This window comes from Colletotrichum orchidophilum (genome assembly GCF_001831195.1).
Source record: "Colletotrichum orchidophilum strain IMI 309357 chromosome Unknown Scaffold_54.1, whole genome shotgun sequence".
Classification (NCBI taxonomy): Eukaryota; Fungi; Ascomycota; class Sordariomycetes; order Glomerellales; family Glomerellaceae; genus Colletotrichum; species Colletotrichum orchidophilum.
In genome coordinates, this window is record NW_019173010.1 from 90,831 (window position 1) to 111,254 (window position 20,424).

Genomic DNA, 20,424 nt, shown 5'->3' on the forward strand with positions numbered 1-20,424 from the left:
CTCCTGAGGTTGCTCGACCTGGCGTCGAGGGAGTGCAAGCTAGGGATGAGCAGAAGGTATAAGATCGAGTTGGTGTCCTTTCTCCGGAAAACCATCTCAGAAAGATGGCAAGGCACGCGGAATAGCATTCTCTTCATTTTTCATTCTTTCACTTAAATACCCTACTAAAGGTCTCTGTCGTTTTCGACCACGGGTATCACAGTCACTACAATAATACACTCACTCGCTCCTTTCAAGATGAAGAGCTACATCATCGCTGCTCTCGCCGCCGCGGCCGCGGCCCTCCCCGAGGTGGCCAACCTGGCCGGTCGTCAAGATGGTTGCAACGCTGACAACTGCCTCCGCGCCGTCCGGGCAACTCGCTTCGGAACCGCCACCATGGAGATTCGCCTGGCAGAATGCAGCTCGTTCCTCGCCGTGACACAGACTCCGGCTACCTCGTAGGTTTCCCGGTCATCTATATATCATCACTGCAGCAAGACAGGCTAACAAGTTCCCCCCACAGCACCGTCTACATCACCGAGAGCAGCATCCAGACCATCACGGCCAACTCCACCAAGACCATCTACCAGCGCCAGGCCGCCGAGACGCCCATCTCCGCCACCAAGGCCATCCCAGCCTACGCCTCCGCCTGCGTAGACGAGAGCCGCTACAGCTCCGCCTGCTCCTGCTTCGGCGCCACCGCCGTCACCACCACCGCGCCGGCCCCCATCGTCACCTCGACCGTCACCTTCGTCTCAACCACCACCCTCGCCCCCTTTGTCAACGTCACCCGCCCCGCCGTCGAGTGCAGCACCGCCTGGAACTGCGGCGACCGCGCCATCCCCGTCTGCTCGGGCGAGTCCGGCTGCGTCTGCTTCCAGACCGTGGAGGGACGCAAGGTCTGCGCCCAGCCCAACGATTGCAGCCCGTCCTGCGACACCACCAACGACTGCAGCAACGGCGAGGTCTGCATCAAGCAGAGCTGCTGCGCTGGCGGCACCTGCATGAAGGTCGACGTCTGTCTCAACCAGGTCCTGCCGAGGATGATGTTCAAGAGGCGCAACGCTGCGTGGGTGAAGAAGCAGGGCCGTGCTGACTTGCACCACCTCAGCTTGGTTCCCCACGATGCTGAGATTGAAAAGTTTGCATAGTTGTGTTTGTCAACGCGCAACGATGTGGGGAGGTTGACAGGGTGATCTGGGAGATGTTTGGCACACCCTTGTACATGCACGAGAAACGAAATACCCTTCATAGACTTTTGCAGTTACCGAAAAAAAAACTCTATGTTCGCCGCACTGGTGGCTTTGGAGTTGTTTCTTATTCCACGTAAATGACAGAGACATTTTGACTCAACAGTGCCCGCCACTAAATCCCGGGCCCCAACTGTGATTGAATATGACAGGGAACGTATTTATCGGACAGATTAGCTCGGATCGATTCCGGTTTGCAGGGCTTGGAGGATGGCTTCCCTTCATTTCCCCCGAAAAAAGAAACGTTTGCCTTGACTCGGTCGCTTGGATCACACGTGGCGCGCCTATTCGCTGATGTACTCGGACGGGAAGTGATTGCCTGCAGGCACTTCCGTAGATAGGGGTTGTTACTTCTATTTGTTTGTTCTTCATCTAAATCTGACGAATGTGCATATTCAGGTGCATTAGGTCTAGGCATAGTATTAGCTGGCAAGGTTTGCTGCAACTCGTTGACGATCAGCCCGGGTGTTGCCATTTTATGCCCCGATGTTGCCATTGCCCTTGCTCCTGCTCTGTTTGTGTTTAGGTTCCATGATTATGGGATCTTGTGCGTCTGTCTTATTGTTGGTTTTAGACAGACTGCCCTTCTATGCACTATTTAGGCAGCAACCTAATCTGATAGGAAACGTTCTCCATTTCGGCTCCCTTGCAATATAAAGAGGTGGAAACTTCCCGAGCCGTCATTTCTCCCGAGTGACACCACATAGCCAAGAACCAATAGTCATGAACTAGATTATCTGCCAAGGCAATCGTTGCTCAAATCACATCAAGTGATGCTACCCACTATATGCCTCAACAAGATAACATCTTCAGACGTGGAACCGCCTTCCGTACGAAAAGCTAGCTAGAATGGAACACCCTTGAAGAGACACCCCGGAGGGAAGACAATGGCTCGATGATTTTTCAATTGTTTCAAACTATCATGACATGAATTACCTATATCATTTACATGAGTCTACAAGAATGCGGTTCAGTGTATTGGGTACGATACCAATCCCCACAAACATAATCACCCTGCGTCAATGTGCAGTTCACATGCCACGCCTTTTCTTCTCATTCTCGTACCTCGATATGATTCGAAAGCATCCGCTGATTGGTGTCCCATATCAAAAGAGCAAAGGATGACAGCCGGCCTATTTCTAATCGAATTCAATCAATGGAAGATGCCCCATACATTCTGTATCGACCTTGAAAAGTTGGGTCCAGCAGAAACTAGATCCTAAGGGAAATAGAAATAATAACTAATAACTTGTACTTATATATCTTCAGCGATATTGAAAATATTATGCGCCCCTCTGCACTAGTTTGGAGGACTGCGAAGGTGTTCAATCGACAATAATGGTTTGTCGCACATGTATTGCTCTCCACTTGTACTCAAGGGGCTTATTTCAAAGGCTGGGTAGGACAGCCTGATGGAAACAAGACAGCGTCACGCTCATCGGATTTTCTTGCATATATACTGCTTGTGTTTCTCCTTGTGCCGGTCAATACCCTCGGTTCATGTAGGCAATAGCTATTACAATCGTTTCTCCCATCAACGTAGACAGCTTTCGCTGCTTTGATTATGGCATACCTGAAGCTGAGCATTCCCTCCAAACCGAACGCCACAAAAGTCCAGTCGATTTTCGAGTAGCGATGCCCGCCTCCGCCCTCTCTCGCGCAATATGCTCAATCCAGACTTGGAGCACGTAGCAAAAGTTGAGAGATTTCCCAATTGCTAAAAATACTTCTTAAGTATCTCGTATTTCTCTTTTGCCGGATGGGGTTGCTGCAAAAGGTCTGCCACCCGCCGCTAGACGCGGGGTTCATGCAACCATCACATCGCCTGACCAACAACTCCAATGCGAGGTCAAATTGGAGCGCGAAGGCCCCGGAAAAAGCACCACAATTTACTTTGCAGAGGCCAGCACTTCTATTTGTACGGTTATATCCATCGTGAAATCAGCTCCATTTGTCAATAAAACCCCGCATCACTTTGAAAGACATGGTACCGGGGTCATCCGGGGCATCCGGGGCATCCTGGGAACTTGCCTCATGAATGAAGTATACTATAAATAGCCATCTCATGAATTCTTGTCTCTGCACGATCCAAGACCAGCTTCCTGAATAATATCTTCAACTATTTTAACTCGCTTTTTCTGCAAAAAAAAAAAAATGCTCGTCCTCGTCGCTGGCGTAACTGGCAACATTGGCCAAAAGCTGATCGACGCCCTCCACGCTCGAGGCCATCAAGTACGTGGCCTGGCGCGCAACCCCTCCAAACTCACAGATGCCCGCCGCGCCAAATTAGAAGACTTCATCGTTGCCAAGAACCACTACGACATTGAGGCCCTCGATCGCGCGTGCAAGGGGGCCGATGCCGTCATCTCCGCCTACGGCGTATCACCGACCGAGCTGGCATTCGACGGGCAGCTTCTCCTCCTCCGGGCCGCCGAGCGCGCCAACATTAACCGATTCATTCTCTCCACGTGGAATAATGACTGGAGTCGGGATCCGTTGGGCAAGCACGAAAGCTACGATCCGTACATTGCCTTTCGCCGCATCGCTGAGCTCAGCTCGCCCATCAAGCCGCTGTACATCTTCACGGGTGCCCTGGCCGAGGTCTTTTGGGTGTTCCCAGACCACCCGTACGGCTCGGTGGAAAGGAACGGGTACTGGAACGGTGCAGACAAGTCGTTGAGTTTCTGGGGCGACGGAAACGTAAAGATTCCATGGACCACTGAGCAAGATGCGGCCGAGTTTTCCGCTGCGATTATTTCGAGAGATGATGCTGTGGAGGGTGGGTTCTGGAATACAGTCTCTGGAGTTCATACCGTTCGGGAGTTTGCCGCAGCGTACGAAAAGGTAAAAGGAAAAAAGGTTGGCTTGAAGACCAGGGGCACCGATGAAGATCTCAAAGCTCTTGCATTTGAGGGTCGCAAGGCGGCGTCGTCTCGAGAATTCTACAAGTACAGTGGGTTTTTCTTTCAACTTTACACCAACAACGGCAGCTGGGATATGGAAAAGATTGACAACGAGAAGCTTGATGTTCGACCCACGTCTCTGGAGGACTTTCTGCGAGACAACGATATTTAGGTTGAGGTGTCCCAGTCAATCACTCAACTTATTCGTAATAAGCAGTAGACAAAATTGAGCACAGCCACATTTCGCATTCTCCGCATTGCTCTCCGCGCGCATCATGATCATCAATGACACCACATAAGGTAGGATTCACTAGCCATTGCACTTCCAGGTACCGGCTACATTTAAATCCAAGTTGCTGTCGATGTGCATATTAGTTCGCTGTTTTTTTCATCAAAAAGCAGCCGTTCGCATTTCTAAGCAGAACACACATCACGTTATGATGGTATACTCTAAGAACCCTCAGTCCGCTCAACGGACTTATCGGACTTATCGCATGATCTCGCGACCATCTGGTGCATGTATGATGAGCCTAGTCTATACGTTTGAACCCAATCTTGTGCAAACTGAGAACTCGGCACTATAATGAGGCTGCGGGGTCTATGCGCACGTCAATTGAGACTCAATGGTGTATGTGACAAACACGAAGTGTTGCTGCGGCACGTGAATTATTCATCTTTGCACCATAAAGGTACGTAGGTATGTAGGCGGCATCTAACTAAATTTACGTGTACTCTCGGCTGGGTATTTGCTTCCGCTTCTGTCTTACAGTAACAAGGTTACGCCACCTCCGCTTGTCCCGAAGGTGGGGGATCTGCCCGTTATGGCTTAGCAAGCACCTACATCGTGAAGTACAATGTATGTCGCAGATGGCGCCTTCAATTGCGTCCACCTTGCTAGGTGGGGCTTAGAAATCACTCGGAATAATACATGTAGCGTTCAGATGCACATCGTGTTCCTCCGAGACGTTTTACATCCGAGTTCACATGCACTTTTGCTGTTATTTAAAGCCATCCAACATCTCGCCAAGACGGGGTAAGATTCTAATCTCGCTCATCTACCATATTAGACCTTTTTTTCACTTGCTTATCAGATCAACAAGTCATTGACTACCTACTTCTCCAACATCACAAGCCTCCAATCCACCATCCGATCTCCATCATGTCTCACTCCGCCGCGGTCCAACTCGAACCCAAAGCACCGCTCACGGTGCAAGACGTCACCACTGAGCAGCCCGGCCCCCATGAGATTCTCATCAAGAACGAGCTCATCGCCCTCAACCCCCTCGACGCCAAGATTGCAAAGCTCGCCATCTTCCCCGTCCCGTACCCGGCCATCCACGGCTCGTCATACGGAGGCACCGTGGCGGCCGTCGGCTCCGACGTCACCAGTTTCAAAGTCGGCGACAAGGTAGCGGCCGTCAAGACGGGCGGAGCAACCGGAAACAAGTACAGCGCCTTCCAGAAGCACGTCGTGGCTCTCGACGTCACCGCAATCAAGGTACCCAGCAGCATCAACCTCCACACTCCCGTCGGTCTGTTGGGCAACTTCACCACCATTGTCGGCCTGTTCAACGAGCACCTGGGCCTGGAGAAGCCCGATCCCGTCGGCAAGCTGCCTTCCAAGGGCAAGAAGATCTTGATCTACGGCGGCACGTCGAGCTTTGGAAGTTTTGCGACGCAGTACGCGATCCAGTCCGGATTCGACGTCGTCACCACGACGTCGCCGCGACACAAGGACTTCGTTGCCAAGTTGGGTGCCGTTCACGTCGTCGATCACACTCAATCCCCCGATGCGGTCGTCAAGGAATTGGTTGCTCAGGGACCGTACGAATATGTGCTAGACTCCATCTCACTCAAGCCTACGTTCGAGATCACCACCGCAGTCGTGGCTGCGCAAGGTGGAGGTACTGTGTACGGATTGTTGCCTCTTCCCGAGGGGGCGGACTCCCCCAAGGGTGTGGCTGTCAAATTCGCCGGTTGGTCTGCGCCGCTTGCTGAGAAGAAGAATGCGGAGCTGTTGGCCTGGTCGTTTGGTACCTACTTTACTCAGGCCATCGCTGCGGATAAGATTATTGGATTGCCATCTCAGACGATTGATGGCGGACTGGGTGGTCTGAACAAGGCCGTCGACGTGTTGTTCAAGGGAGTCAGTGGGTCGAAGGTCGTCGTGGAGCCCTGAGGACGCGCGATCAAGGTCAATGAAGAGTAAATGAATTCCCGGAACTGACCGTTGGATGGATCTTGGACTATGAAGATAGATGCCCAGGAATGCGGGGTATCATGAACGCCGTAGTAACCAGTATAATCACAAAGTGTCTTTTTCAGCAGTTTTTTGTCGACATTATGTGGTTTGCTTCGTTGATTTATTTGTTGTATTGTTTGTGGTTCTCGGTCTCAGCAACACAGCTGCCGTCCTGCGTCTTGCCATATTTTCATAAACCAACATCAATCAACGTTGAAAACCCCCGCCGCGAACGGCAATAGCATGTTCAAGACTGTTATTACATACACGTGGATTACACCTCCCTTTATCAACAAAAACGCGACTTTGGCACATCCCCCACAACGGCAACCAAGCGTAAGGGTCTTCCGCACGTGTTTGCTCGCTCTTTGAAATAAAGGATGCTTATCGCCGGTACAGAACCTCCTGATTCCCGTCATACACCAGAAGCTTATGAAATCGGAGGCTGAGGGGCAGGGGCAGCGGGTGCCTCAGCTGGGGGTGGCGCCGCAGGCATCGGAGCCGGGTTCATGGGAGGCGTTGTAGGCGACGCAGACGGCGCAGCCGGTGCAGCCGGAGCAGGCGGCGCCGCAGCTGGAGGAGCACCTCCTGCAGGAGGACCACCACCGCCAGCTCCCTTGGCCGGTGCCGGGACAAATGCCGCATTCGCCAGAGGAATCTGTCCCGCGGCGCCGCCGCTAACTGTAGTACCGTCGACGTTTGCCTTCGCGGCTGCGGATAGCTTCGAGTATTGGATGACTTGGTTCACGTTGGTTCTGTTCATGACGGTCAGCGCTGAATTTTCTGACGGCGTACCAATGATGACTTACGGGTTGATGACCAAGACCTGTCCTTGTTGGCAATGAGGACCCGTGGCGCAGTAGAGAAACATCGGGTCGGCACTCGTAATCGGCATGTTGAAGGTCCCAACCATGGCCTGTCCGTCCTTGAAGGGCACATGGCCGCTGTGGATCGCCGTGGGAACCTGGGCTTGGAGAGGCTGGCACGCGGCGCCCTCGGCGCTCTGCGTCACGGTATGGTTGCCGTTGCTGAACTGGAACTGAATCACGTCGCCGACCTGAGCCTGTATCAGGTTGGGGACAAAGGTATTCTGCGCTCCTCCTACCACCACCGGAATGAGTTGATTGCCTTGAGGGGTTGTCGCTGGCGGTGCGGCGGCTTGTCTTCTGACTGTGATTTGCGGTTAGGCACGTTTTCGAAGTAGGACGTGAAGAGGGAGGAGGAAAACGTACTGCTGAATGGGCGTGAGGGAACGCCGCCTACAATAGTACCGTCCGGTGGGAAAGGGTCTCTCTTGGAAATTGGTTGAGGCATCGCGGTGACCGCGGTTGCTGCCAGGAGGGCCCACGCCGATGTGACTCTCATGATGGGCGGTGAAAGAAAAGTATAGAAAGTAAGATTCTAGAAATGAATGAGATGAACACTGCTCAGCAGTGAATTCCCCCGTTTGATTAAAAATGCGTAAATGACTGTAAATGCCGATCACGACAGAAATCACGGCTGGTCCTCGCTAGGAGGGGGATTTTGTCTGAAAGGGAAAAAAAGAAGGAAGGAGTAGAAATGGAGACAGAAGTAAAAGCTCGAGTAAGTCTAAATTTTGAATTAGATTAGCGCCGGCTCTAGTTCATATTTGCCATCGGAATACCCGCAAAGCCAAGACAGAAAGAGGAACTCTTGCCCGGGGCTTTCGGGGGCTTACTATTCATGATGAAGTGCCGAGAGACAGCGGAGGTGAAGGAGGGGGTGCAGAATGCGAAGGTTCAAGACACTCCTGCACATGGACAGTCCAAGACGCGCTCGTTCAAAGCTCAACAGGCGATGCTGGACATCGTTCAGGCTCATGCTGCCAAGTTGTCTGATAATGTTCCGTGATGGTTTGAGGCTTTCGAAGACGATACCTCTTTGGGAACTCAGAGCCTCACAGGGAGGGGGGCGATCTAGCGGAAGATCATGTCGATTGGATCGTCACCGTCCCTTCTCCCCATCAGGATCATGGGATGGCGTAAGTCTGCGTTTCCGAGTTGAGATGTAAGTGGAGCCAAAGTGGGCGTATGGAGCCGGTAGGGGGCGCCATTTGGCAACTTTCCATGTTTCATCTCGCCTTCAGGTCACCCCGTTCACCGTTGACATGTCGTCTTCGGACTCTCTGTGACGGGCAGCCCACGGGTTTCTGCTCCACTCTTGAACTTTTGCGACGGCTTTGTCATGGCTTGTCAGTAGGATAGGCTTTGACATCCTTCAGGGCGTGTCAACGGTTCAGCAGTAACAGTCGGCACGGCGGGACGAGGCCCTCGATATCCATCCGCTTAGTCAGGCCGCAACGGTCGACGAAACGACGACAAGGTGAGACGAAGAACTCTTAAACTCGGCTTTGTTCCGATTAGAGCGCGCGCTTCGGCCGTGCTGAAATCTCTGCGGCTCCCCTCATCAAGAATCGAACAAACATTTACAGGACTCCAAGCAGACACCTCTGAACCATCGACGCTCATACCAGACCGCATCAGTTGTTCTGCTTTTTTTTTTACACGCTCAGTGCTGTTGCAACCACAAAGGGCCGCGTCGACGATATTTCCTCGCTTCTCAGTTGCAATGGCCTGTCAACGGCCAAGGAAGGCTTTGCGCTGATGATTTCAAAACGTTTGTTCGGCGGAGCTGCCATCTCACCTTTCGGACTCTCGCGCCATCTCATCAGCCCCACTTCTCTTGACTTGCCAAGCCAACGTGAACCGATCGGACTTCGTTGAGGCTCGGATTCTCATCGCTCGGCCTTTGTTTCCTCGATGCCGAAGTTCATGCTTTTGGATGACGAGGGGCCCCTGGATGCGTTTGCTAGACGTCCGGAGTTCAGCCCTGGCGCATGAACCTATTCTCCAACTCGAGGAAAGGTGCAAGGACGAATCACAACAGAATGAGACGTGTGGATTGTAAGCTGGCGGACTCCTCCATTGCTTGGATCAGGCATTCTGCTTCCGGTGCGATCCGATCTCTAACCCCCATCCCTGGAGCTGTTGGTGTGGCCCGCCTCAAGTGCCAAACCACGAGCTACTGCAGAGATGCAAACGTTCATCCCGGCATCTATCTACGCCAGTGCCCAGGAAAGAGTGCAGCGCTCATAGATGGATGCATTGCGTCCTTGTCGCTGATTATTTTGCTCCTTGGTCTGTATTTCGATCGCAATCCGTTGATGATGGCCCTGTCTCCAAAAGCTTCTATCCTCGCTTTCACATACACCAATGTGACGAAATCTCAGAGCTTAACTATATTGATGAGTATTGCTGACCAATGATTGAAACGCCTTTTCCTTGCAACTCTCAGCATCCCTGGGAGCTGGGATTGCCATTGCTCGTAGTACTTCACCGCCACGGTGCGGTGCAATTCGCATGCCGCGCGATCCAGACGGGTATTGGCTGCCGGGGCTTTGCGAGGACCGCGCATACTGAGCGCGATATACTTCGACACGAAGCAGAGAGTGTCGCATAGCCGGGCAGTGGGGTTGAAGCTTCTCCATTCAGTTAAACTGTGACGTCTGGCTTAAAGTTTTGCACCTATCTCCAGACGCATTTCAGCCATGCCACATCTTATTTCATCTCAACTCCTGAGTATCTGCGATGAATATCTGCTCATTCTGCCGTCAGAAAGGGAAGGGGTGGAGACTATTAGCCGGGAGCATGAGCATCCGTCCTCAGATGCAAACAAGCATTCGATTAGTGGTCCTACATGACTCGCCTTTACGCATTATACAGCACAAAGATGTTTCTCTTCTATGTTTTTAGTGAAGTTTCTATTCAGTTGCCACACGATGACAATAACCGCTTACAAACCGTACTAGAGCCGTGAGATTGAAATTACGGATGGTTTTGCAACAATGGATTGGGGATCATCCACCCTGATGATGAAGTCGGAGTCGAAATGTTCAGATACTGTACAGTCATTGAATATTTGACTCATCAGAGTTGCCAGCCATGCACTTATCGTTGAAGTTTCTCCCCTACTCAGACCCTTGATCACTTTCTATGGAAATTCCACGATGAGAGTTATCTTAGGTATGGAGCGGAGAATTCTACTTCGTTTTTCAATTACCAAACGCTTCTGAATTCAAATTCCTATCTGGCAACGCAAAACCTCTGAAGCGATCGAATCCCCTTTTGCTGGCGAATAGCAGAACAGGGCTGAATCCTAGCTTTCAAGAATGAATGTGCGCCCTGTGTTAGGTAACATCCCCTGCTCATTTCTTTTCAGGAGTGAAGATCGCCTTGTTCTTGGTCCAAGCCTCCAAAAGCCCGCCAACTTTTTGAATGTTCTCATGCCCAGCCGCCTTGGTGGCCTCATATGCCAGGCGGTAAACGTGGATAGACTCGCTGAATAAGGGGCGACGATGTTTCCATCCCGTCAGCTTTGTCAACTTGGTAGAGTCCGTCCACTGAGGAAAGTTGATAATTCCCGGCGGCCAGTTATCCTCCCCATCCGTCACATCCGCCGCATCAACGTACTTCAGCCCGTCCTTAATTTGATACTCTTTGACCAGAGCCTGCGCCACCTCGTCGAGCGTCTCGTATCGCTGGGCCGAGATGTTGTATGACTGGCCCCCGACTTCGTTTCGGTTCGGGTGGGAAGCAATGGCAACATAAGCATCGCCGCAGTCGTCGACATGAAGGGCATGAAGGATCGTGTTGGGGGGAGCGGGCAGGACGATCGGCTTGCCCTCGGCAGCCGCCTTTGAAGCAACGATGAAGAAGGCTTGGTAGAAGCTAGAGGCACGACCGTAGACGTTGGTAGGTCTGACAAGGACCGGGGTGAAGACGTCGGCGTGGTCAAAAATCTTTTGCGCGTATGTGGCCCGGTTGGCGAGGAGCGGGATCGTCCCGATGGGGGACTCCTCCGTGTGCGGGGCCAGATCCGGCGCTCCATGGAAATGCGGACCCACGCCGTAGTCCTTGCATCCGGAAGTGAAGATGACGATTGGTTTTGTGCCGGCAGACAGGCTCGCGGCTCCGAGAGTACGAAGCAGTTGAATGGTATTTTGATAGTGTGGGATGTAGTCCATTATGTTCTCCGTCGTCGAGATGATGGCATCGAGGTTTGCCGGGACGTGGCTCTGAATGTTGGCGTGCGCCTCAACGTCGTCGATGGCTCCAAGTACAGGGATGATTTCTTCTTGCGCAAGAGTTGCAGCCGCCGAAAGAGACCTTACAAGGCCATAGGTGGTCCATCCTGCTGCGACAAAGGACCGAGCCACGGCGTTGCCGATGTAGCCGTTTGCTCCGGTGATAAAAACATTTTTAGGTGCCATATTGATTGAGTGATTTGATTTTGATGCTTTTCTTCTCGCCGTTTGTATGCTCCGTCTGCTTTACGTTTGTAGCCGTCCTTTTTTATACTGACGTTTCTCGATAGGTAGACCATGCAGAATCCCTCGATTGGGTCTGTGGATCATGTAGCAGGGGGAGCGGAAAATGGTTAGCGGCGAGCCGGCGAGATCAGTGGCTTAAAACGGGGTAACTCGCGGCCGACTGAAATACTCCTTTGTCATAATAGGAATCCGATCTCTCCAGTGAAATTTTGTATTGCGCCGCTCTCATTGAGTCGGGTACAACCCGTCGCCGAAGGAAGTCGTTTTTGGTCCGTCGGTCTCCGATCTTTATCTTAGCGTCCAATGTGGTCCGGTGTATCTTCGCGGGTCATTTAAAGGACAACTGATGTGTTGAGCCTCTCAGCATGGCTACAATGCAGCGGATGGGTTCATGCACCTAGGATGTCAATCGCTTCAGTCGATTCGCAATTGGCTGTGGTTGATTCAATCCGCAGCGCTTCCGTCGTCAAGAAATGGGTCACCCTTGCGTTGGCATCAGTGGCTGATAACGTTAGAGAACGTATGACTGATTGCTAAGCACGGAGCAAAGAAATGGCGGCGCGGCTAACAGTGGCTATTTCAGTCCGCTGTAAAACCCCGTTGTTTTCTGCTAGCAAGGAGATTTAGATTTTCCGATTTGGCTGATCAAAATGCTGTCTTTGCAAACTGGAAGTTTGCATATTCCATACTCTGATTTGTGATTCCGGATCGGGTCCGACTCAACCGTTTTTGGGGCCGTCTTCCGTCAACTCGGCCGAATATAATCGGAGTTTCGCCGGGGTTATTCACCGAGCTCCGGTTTTTCTCACCGGGAACGGCCAAGGAGGACCTATCTGGAGCGTAGACTCGGCCATTCCCTCCCCTGTACAAGAATAACCCCTTTACCGCATTTACCGCCTCTCAGTTATTTCTGTCATATATTATTTCAGCCAAGAGCTCGCAAAAAAGTGTAATTGAGTAGGTGACATCCGGCAACATGCCACTTCCCGCTCCCTCCCTTGGCACCGGAGAATGGAGTTTCTCTACGGTTGATTATAGTCTATGGGCAGATTAAAGTGCTTCGCCCCTTCCACGTAAGCGTCGAGGGGTGCGCCTAACCTGCAGCGGTCCCTTGCGGTCCCTCCCGAAGTCTCCACTAGACAGGGTTATTTTGACAGCTCGGCGCAATCCCATTGTCATTCTAGTACGCACGTGGTGCTCTTACGTACATTTGAGCCAAGAGCGCGCGCGTCTTTGTGCTTAATTAATCTTGATAGATTAGCTCACGAGTTGATCTAAACGAATACCATCAAGTCCTTGGAATGGAGGGGACTCCACGTGGTTTATTCTGCACGGAGCCCATTTCATCTTGGTCCCTAACATCCGTATAGAGTCCAAACATTGGAGCGAGTCATCCTTGCGGGCAGGTGGGCACATTGCGACTCAAGTTGTGGCCTTGAACCAGAACTCTTGTGAAGGACGTATGAAGCTCAGTTATTCATTTCGACCTGTCACCTTCCAAACTAGTAGAACCTCGTAATGCTTAAGTAGCCACAAGTATGAAAGCCCTGATTCCACAAATGACAAGAGCACTAAGTTGAGATTGGAAATTCTACCGCGGTACCCGACCAGGACGAATGATGTGGAACCAAACTGAACAGGGCGTTCGAAAGGTAACAATTCCCTCAATTCAAAGATGATGAGCGTAACATACCCATTTATGCTGCGTGTATGCATGGCGGTTGCTCAAGCCACGCCACTCCTGACCCTGTTTACCTTTGTGAAACCGAGGCTTTTTTGCTGTCACAATTTCGAAGCTTTGGAAATTTCCTGAGAAGTAATCCCAGTTACCACGAGCAGCGATTTTCCAGGTAGCACGGTAAGCTCCATAATAGCACAATTGCAAAGGCCATTAATATCTATGGACTGGTATAAAGAGATTGTGAAGTCGCTCTCAAGGGGACTCATTTTCAAATCATCTTAACAACCATCGAAGCAATCATGAAGCTCCCAGCCTTCCTTCTCTCGTTCTGCATTATAGCACTCTACCTCAAGGTAGCAAAAGCTCTTACGCCTTTGAATGGCACTCTTTTCCAATCCACCTTCGTGTCAGACACTCAAGATCAAGTCTTCCTCATTGAAAATAGCCAGTATCTTGCTGTGACTTCGGATCCTGTTTTCACTGTTCCGTGTGTACTGGACCCTTCCCAAGGGCCACTCACTTATATCTCGGCTCTCTCTGCCACCACCACCGGGGATGAGCTGCAACAAGTCATCAACGATTCCTTCGCAAAGGATGATGTCCTTATCCAGGGATTTCTTGGCAATGTTCTTGTCAGCGCAAGCAGTTCCGATGACCTCGATGACTCAGTCATCAGTTATCTAGAAGGTCTCGGATCCAACATCATCTACGGTAGTGGTGACGGGCCATCTACGTGCGGCAACTCTACGCTTATTCCCTGTCCTCTGTTTGCAATCACAGATGGGGACAGCCTTTATCTCAGCAAGGTTCTTCTCATGTACGTTGACACGTACAGAACCTTCGTGACTGGCACGTACGAGTCCAATGGCGGCTACAAGGCATCCACGCAGTCGAAAGCCGACTGGGGATACCCGATGATTCCTGTCCCCTCAAGATTTTACAGTACGGAAGACACCAGGCCATTGGCCGGTCAGCGTGTTGCCGTAAAGGACATCTATGATCTCGAGGGAATCCAAACAACTGCCGGCAGCAGAGCCTATGCTGCAGTCAATGATGTGGCAAGCAAGACCGCGCCCGCGCTCCAGCAAATTATCGATCTCGGCGGAGTTGTCGTCGGCAAACAGAAGACTGCCCAGTTCGCCTCACCTCAGAGTCCCTGGAACTGGAATGATGCCTTTTACCCTCGCAATCCTCGCGGAGACACTTTCTTGAGTTGCGCAGGCTCGTCTTCGGGAGCGGGCTGCTCTATTGCCGCTTACGACTGGCTGGACTATGCCGTCGCCACCGATACTGGTCTGTCCGTCCGACAGCCGGCCGCATTCTCTGGCACCTATGGCAACAGGCCTTCACAAGGAATGATTCTCATGGAGAATATCATCACCAATGCATTCAACGCCGATACTGCCGGCGTCATCTGTCGCGACCCAGTCAAATGGGCCACGTTTGTGAAGGCGTGGTACGACCCCTCACTCCACCAGGACACGTCGTTGAACGGTTTGCCTACTCTCTCGGTTCCCGACGATCGTACGTTCCCTAAGCGAATTCTGTACCCGGTCGACCATCTCCCGCTACAGAACCCCGCCGCCGAGACCATTCTTCAGAAGTTCTTGAGCGACGCATCGGCAGCGCTAGGCGCCACTGTGGAGCAGTTCAACTTGACTGAGACGATCGAGAGCGCGACAGGGAGACCCATCGCGCAAGTACTCGGAGATTTGCTCGTTCTGTGGACACATGATTTGATTACAGAGACTGCCCAGCCCCTCCTGGCAAAATACGCTCCAGATTTTCCGCCCCTTGACGAGCCATACCGCGGCGCGTTCCACTCCACGACCGTCGACGACAACGTTTACAAGGCAGCAATGACGAACCGGACCCGCGATGCGGCTCTCTGGCACGAAAAAGTCCTCTTCTCCACCGACACATCCTGTTCCGAGGCCATTTTTGTCTATGATGTCGGAACTGGCGGGATTCCTACATTCCGCTCCCAAGACCTAAACAGCGACCCGGGCTCCACGAACCCCGTGAGCCCTACATCTCCTCAAGCTGGGTCGACTGTGGCTTCATACTTTGGCGATGCAGACTACACTATCCCCATCGGCCAGGTCTCTTACTTCAGCAATGTCACTTTCCAGCAAGAGATTATGCCCGTCACTGTCAACCTTGTCGCCAAGAGGGGTTGCGACTTTGTTCTCTTCAACTTGGTGAATGAGTTGGCCGACAAGGGCATCTTGAAGACTGTCTTGACAGGAAAGCAGCCTTTTTCCACTTAGCCTCAACTTCACTCAAAGATAGCTCTATAGAATTGTTTTTGACTGTACTTGAGTATGTTCCTTAAGAGGCCGAGATGTTCAATATCAACACCGTTTTCGGAGCGGCTGTTTCTTATATACAGCCAATGTTTCTTAGCATCACTGAGTCTGTTGAATACGGTTTAAATTAAATCATTCAGCTGTCCACTAAAACCTCTGTAAGAGCTTTAGAATTGCAAATTTGTCTTTTCCATCTTCTTCTTGTGCTAAAAATCACCTGGAAACCAAGTCGCCTTGAAAACATCCAGCCATTGAGATCTTGTACCGATATTGCGTGTATTCTAAGAGGCATTGAACAAGTAATAAAAATGAGCTTAATAAGTTTTGTCCTTGGTCTTTCAGGCTCTGCGTTATGGTTCTGGTTGTAGAGACATCGACAGCTGGCATCTGATCTCTAGATGTCCTCGGATTGCTCGAAATGGCTAGCCGCGGGAGGTCGAGTACCTCATTGGTTCCCATCGCAACAAGAGCCATATCCAATTTACGAAACCTGAACTCAAGATCTATCATTAGCCATAATCGAATGTCTAACCGGCCATAATTTATGTCTTGTTACATTTTCACTTCTGTGCAAGCTTAAATCATCTGAAAGTCTCTCAATACGGGTGCAAGGATGAGATGATCCGATGGACTTCTGAGGCTAGAAAGTGGACAGGGGCAAGGCGCATTTAATTGCCTCACTGGGTTAATCGCTCAAGTGCGGAAGCTGTTGCTCTTGGCTTCGGCTCCGGGGTCCCTACAAGATTCAATATGCACGAGCATGACACGAAAAGGTATTGACCTTTCATATTAGGCACTGAACATTCTTCAAAGCCAGCCCCCCATCAACCGCCCTCCAATCGTTAAAGCAACTCGCCCGCGCATCCGGGAAGGTGGAAGGCGGGCCCGCTCTTCTATTCGTTATTATTCTCGCACGCACATGGTGCCCTTGTATATAGTAAGTTGTCGGTGGTCCGCAGCGGCTCTTCCCGGATATAGGTCCCACTAGACATGGTTATCTGACAGCTCGGCGTAATTCCCTATTCTGGATCTCATCCACAACTCTATGCTAGTTGCTCGGAGTCTGTGTGCAAACAAGCAACCGCCTCGTAATCGCCATACCCCTAGATTGTGGGTGTGCCCCGCTCGCTTCGGGATCATACTCTGTTGCTTGCTCACAGTGAAAAAGAGGCAATAAATCAGGAGTTGACACGAGCCAGGGGGGGGGTGTTCGATCGAAGAGAAGGGGGCAGAGTCCGGGGATCGAGCTTCGTCGTATGTTCAACCAAATATGTTGAGAACTTTCATACTCTACTACTACCTTCACCGATCCCAGCGCTCAGAGTATCGTAAGGTTGGGCTGTCAAGAAATATTATAAGCTGGCAAAGTTCAAGGTGGAATCATCATTGCCGTTGTTAATTACCGAATTTTCCAAAGCTCGCAGAGTTCCCAAAATCGCAAGCCAGTGCTATTTGATCAGATTCTAATTGAATCGTACATCTAACATTCCACTCATTACGTAGGGATCAGGATGATCTTTTCTTGATGTTTGTAGTCTTGTCTCCATGACCTAGTGATCCCGAGTTATTCAAGATCCATAGCATCGCAAGCAAAGAAATCATAAACTTATGCCCTGACGCTCTGTCCATTTAACAGTGGGAAATAAAAGGAGAGAAATCTACTAGCGTTTCAGAGACTCCGGACCCCAATATCCCGGTAGTCGAAATTCCTTGAGAAACAATAGACCTATCCCTCAAAGAATGGTCCATTAGCTACAATGATGGAATGACTCGCGGTAGTCCCAGTTTCAATATTGTCTCTCAAGCCACGAGTGACCCAGGATTCAGCCTCCCTGGGCAGAAAAATGACAATGTTGAGAGACTGTCACGTTTTTCTGGAGTGGAAGTTAAACGGCCAAGAAATGAAGGCCAAGACTTTGCTTTCGGATGGCGATGTAGACAATGTTGCAACTCAAGGCGCACGCTGGTGGCAAAAGCATGCCGACGATACTTCTGGCAACCGAAACAGAGACACACATTGCCGGCGTTTGGGCCGGCAATTCCGTCCGCACTCTCGTCTGTTGTGTTAAGTCCGGAGCTTGATATGATTTTCACGATGTATAAGTAGAGGGCATTTCCCTCCTACATGTATTGGCCGTACTTTTTCGAAGGCCATCGCTCTCACAGTCTTTCTCAGAACACTCTCATTCAAAGGAGTCCCAGCAACTCAATAACACACGCCCTTCAAAATGCTTCCTTCTTTCAACTTCAAGAGCCGAGATGCCTCTATGGCTTCCACCGACAAGCGCACTCCTTTCTCTCCCATTGGCAGCACTTCTGGATCTCGTCTGGCTCACAGGCAATCCTCTGGCGCTACCGAGCAGAAGGCTCGTCCTCAAGCCTGGGTTGACACTCCTCAGCTCATCTACTCTGAGTGGAACAAGGCTGCCGGTGATATCAACCAGCCTCTCGGCACTCTGCCGTCGAACTTCTCTATTTGTCTCGTCGGAGCCGGAATCACCAACGTAGTTCTGGCCTTCAACCTGGCCAAGGCGGGCGCTGATGTCACCTTGATTGAGGCAACTGAGAGCGTCGGAGGCCGTCTGCGCTCCCTCCCTACGGCTGACGGGGTCAACGTTGCAGAGATGGGTGCCATGCGCTTCCCTCCCTCGGAAGATCTTCTTTACTACTACGCCAACGAATTCAACTTCACCTTCATTCAGAACTTCCCCGACCCCGGAAAGGTTCCGACCGTTGTCTTCTACAAGGACATAGCTACTACTTGGACCGACTCTAACACGGCTCCCACCGGTTTTGAGAGAGTCAAGAACGGCTGGATTCAGCTCATCTCAGAGGGTTTGACAGGCGGCAGTAGCTCTTTGGCCGCAGGAAGTCAGCTTACGACCTGGCTCAGCTCCAACGACACAGCCACTCGTAACCTTGCAGTTCCAGAGTGGCAGAAGTACCTGGACACTTTCGGCGATGACAGCTTCTACACTGGCCTGCGTCGCATTTTCGGCGATGGCCACGAATGGGACGTTCCGGGCGGCGAAGTCTGGACCGAGGATGACTTTCAGCGCTTCGGCACCCTGGGCATTGGTTCTGGTGGCTTTGGCGCTGTCTACTCTGCCGGCTTCAACTCCGTGTTCCGCCTAGTCGTCAACGGCCTTGAGTCAGACCAAGCTGTTTTTGCCAAGGTCACTGACTCCGGCCTGCAGCCTGCCGGTATTCGGGATCTTGCACAAACAATCTGGGAAAAGGCCACTGAGCTGGGTGTCAAGACCAAGTTCTCGACTGTTGCCGAGGTCACTAGTGGTGGCGGCGATCCTCTCAGCGGTCTTGCTGTCGGTGTTAGAGAGACTTCTGGAGGCGTTTCCACAAATGTTGACTATGACCTTGTCGTCGTCGGAACTAGCAACCGGGCTATGAACTACGCTTTCACTCCGGTCTCGGAGACCACTGAGGACCCCATCATGCCAACAGAAGTTCAGAGAGCCATAAACGATCTTCACATGACCGCCTCGTCCAAGCTCTTCATCCGAACCAAGAAGTTCTGGGAAACTCAGGGGGCTGATTTCCCACGAGTCATTCTTTCGGACACGAACTTGCCCCAGACCTACACTTTGGACTACGGACACCCCGACTACGGCATGGTCCTCGTCACTTATGCCTGGGAGGATCTTTCCCTACAGATGACGGCGATTACGGATCCCAAGGAGCTTCTCACGGAGTTGAAGACCCAGATCGACAGAATCATGCAAGAGTCCCAGTTCCCCGAGTATGCTAGTTTCCTGGAACCTGTCACTGATGACGATATTTACCTCATTCACTGGCCACTTGACCGCTACTCGTACGGCGCTTTCTCTCTGGGATTCCCTGGTCAAGATGTTAGCATCGAGTCTCTTTTCTACGATTGGGAGAGAATTAACCGGACCCAGACTACGCAGGTTCTCATCAACAGCGACTGCACTTCTTTCCTTGGCGGGTGGGTGGACGGTGGTCTTCAGCCGGCTCACAACACACTCTCAGCAGTGTTGGAAAAGTTTGGAACCTTGAACTCTGCGGCAGCTCATCTGGCTCCTTCTGCACTCCTTGGCTCTGGCTTGTACAAGTATTAGATACTTCTTCTACAGTTTCCTTGACTCTCTTCGATTCTTTATGCCAGGACCAGGTATACTCAATTCTCACAGCACTTACGAGCAGTAATGCTTTGACAATGTTCTTCTTCACAGTACCTCTTTCATGATCTGGAGTCTCGAAATCTCCTTCATAATTTGACTTCGGTTTAAATTAATTCTCGCTAGTCAAGTTGTCTCTATGATCTTTCTGCATCTCTATCCAAATCTTAAAGTTGGAGTACAACTGCTTACGCTAAGCGACACTTCTGCACGTAGAATTCTGTCCCCTTTGCTTGAGTCACTTGGGCCGGCTGCAGATTTTCCATCAAGAAATGTCCAGTCGGCATTACATGCGCAAATATTGATCAAGTAAAGTTTGCTGTCTGTTCCAAAGGAAGAAAGAGAAACAATCAGAAAGGACAGGGTGGAGTGGGTAAACTGAAGATATTCAATCATTGGCGACCAAAAGAATGCAGAATGTTGGCAAATTACCGGCTCATAATGCAAAGGAACGATGAGGAAAAGGTATGTTGTTACGGGCTGAATGCCTAACTGCGGGCCCAGGCCCGTACTACTTAAGTGAAACCAAGCTACAAGTCGGGAGCTTCTG

General features: G+C 51.2%; 7 protein-coding genes across 7 annotated transcripts; 5 read left to right on the top strand and 2 right to left on the bottom strand.

Annotated features, from left to right (window-relative positions):
- Positions 1–237: 237 nt before the first annotated feature.
- On the top strand, positions 238–1,133 carry CORC01_06933 (uncharacterized protein; the record flags this gene model as incomplete). The annotated part of the gene is made up of 2 exons (XM_022618571.1): positions 238–440; positions 506–1,133. The coding sequence occupies 2 exons, from the start codon at positions 238–240 to the stop codon at positions 1,131–1,133; spliced, it is 831 nt and encodes a 276-aa protein (XP_022474881.1).
- Positions 1,134–3,386: 2,253 nt separating this feature from the next.
- On the top strand, positions 3,387–4,307 carry CORC01_06934 (uncharacterized protein; the record flags this gene model as incomplete). Its single annotated transcript, XM_022618572.1, has 1 exon — positions 3,387–4,307. The coding sequence occupies one exon, from the start codon at positions 3,387–3,389 to the stop codon at positions 4,305–4,307; it is 921 nt and encodes a 306-aa protein (XP_022474882.1).
- A 987-nt stretch (positions 4,308–5,294) lies between these two features.
- Positions 5,295–6,314, top strand: CORC01_06935 (alcohol dehydrogenase GroES-like domain-containing protein; the record flags this gene model as incomplete). The annotated part of the gene is made up of 1 exon (XM_022618573.1): positions 5,295–6,314. The coding sequence occupies one exon, from the start codon at positions 5,295–5,297 to the stop codon at positions 6,312–6,314; it is 1,020 nt and encodes a 339-aa protein (XP_022474883.1).
- Positions 6,315–6,807: 493 nt separating this feature from the next.
- On the bottom strand, positions 6,808–7,742 carry CORC01_06936 (uncharacterized protein; the record flags this gene model as incomplete). Its single annotated transcript, XM_022618574.1, has 3 exons — positions 6,808–7,132; positions 7,187–7,547; positions 7,610–7,742. 3 exons carry the CDS (start codon positions 7,740–7,742, stop codon positions 6,808–6,810), a joined length of 819 nt encoding a protein of 272 aa, XP_022474884.1.
- A 2,860-nt stretch (positions 7,743–10,602) lies between these two features.
- On the bottom strand, positions 10,603–11,667 carry CORC01_06937 (NAD dependent epimerase/dehydratase; the record flags this gene model as incomplete). The annotated part of the gene is made up of 1 exon (XM_022618575.1): positions 10,603–11,667. The coding sequence occupies one exon, from the start codon at positions 11,665–11,667 to the stop codon at positions 10,603–10,605; it is 1,065 nt and encodes a 354-aa protein (XP_022474885.1).
- Positions 11,668–13,707: 2,040 nt separating this feature from the next.
- Positions 13,708–15,678, top strand: CORC01_06938 (amidase; the record flags this gene model as incomplete). Its single annotated transcript, XM_022618576.1, has 1 exon — positions 13,708–15,678. The coding sequence occupies one exon, from the start codon at positions 13,708–13,710 to the stop codon at positions 15,676–15,678; it is 1,971 nt and encodes a 656-aa protein (XP_022474886.1).
- A 2,267-nt stretch (positions 15,679–17,945) lies between these two features.
- On the top strand, positions 17,946–19,814 carry CORC01_06939 (uncharacterized protein; the record flags this gene model as incomplete). Its single annotated transcript, XM_022618577.1, has 1 exon — positions 17,946–19,814. One exon carries the CDS (start codon positions 17,946–17,948, stop codon positions 19,812–19,814), a length of 1,869 nt encoding a protein of 622 aa, XP_022474887.1.
- Positions 19,815–20,424: the final 610 nt, after the last annotated feature.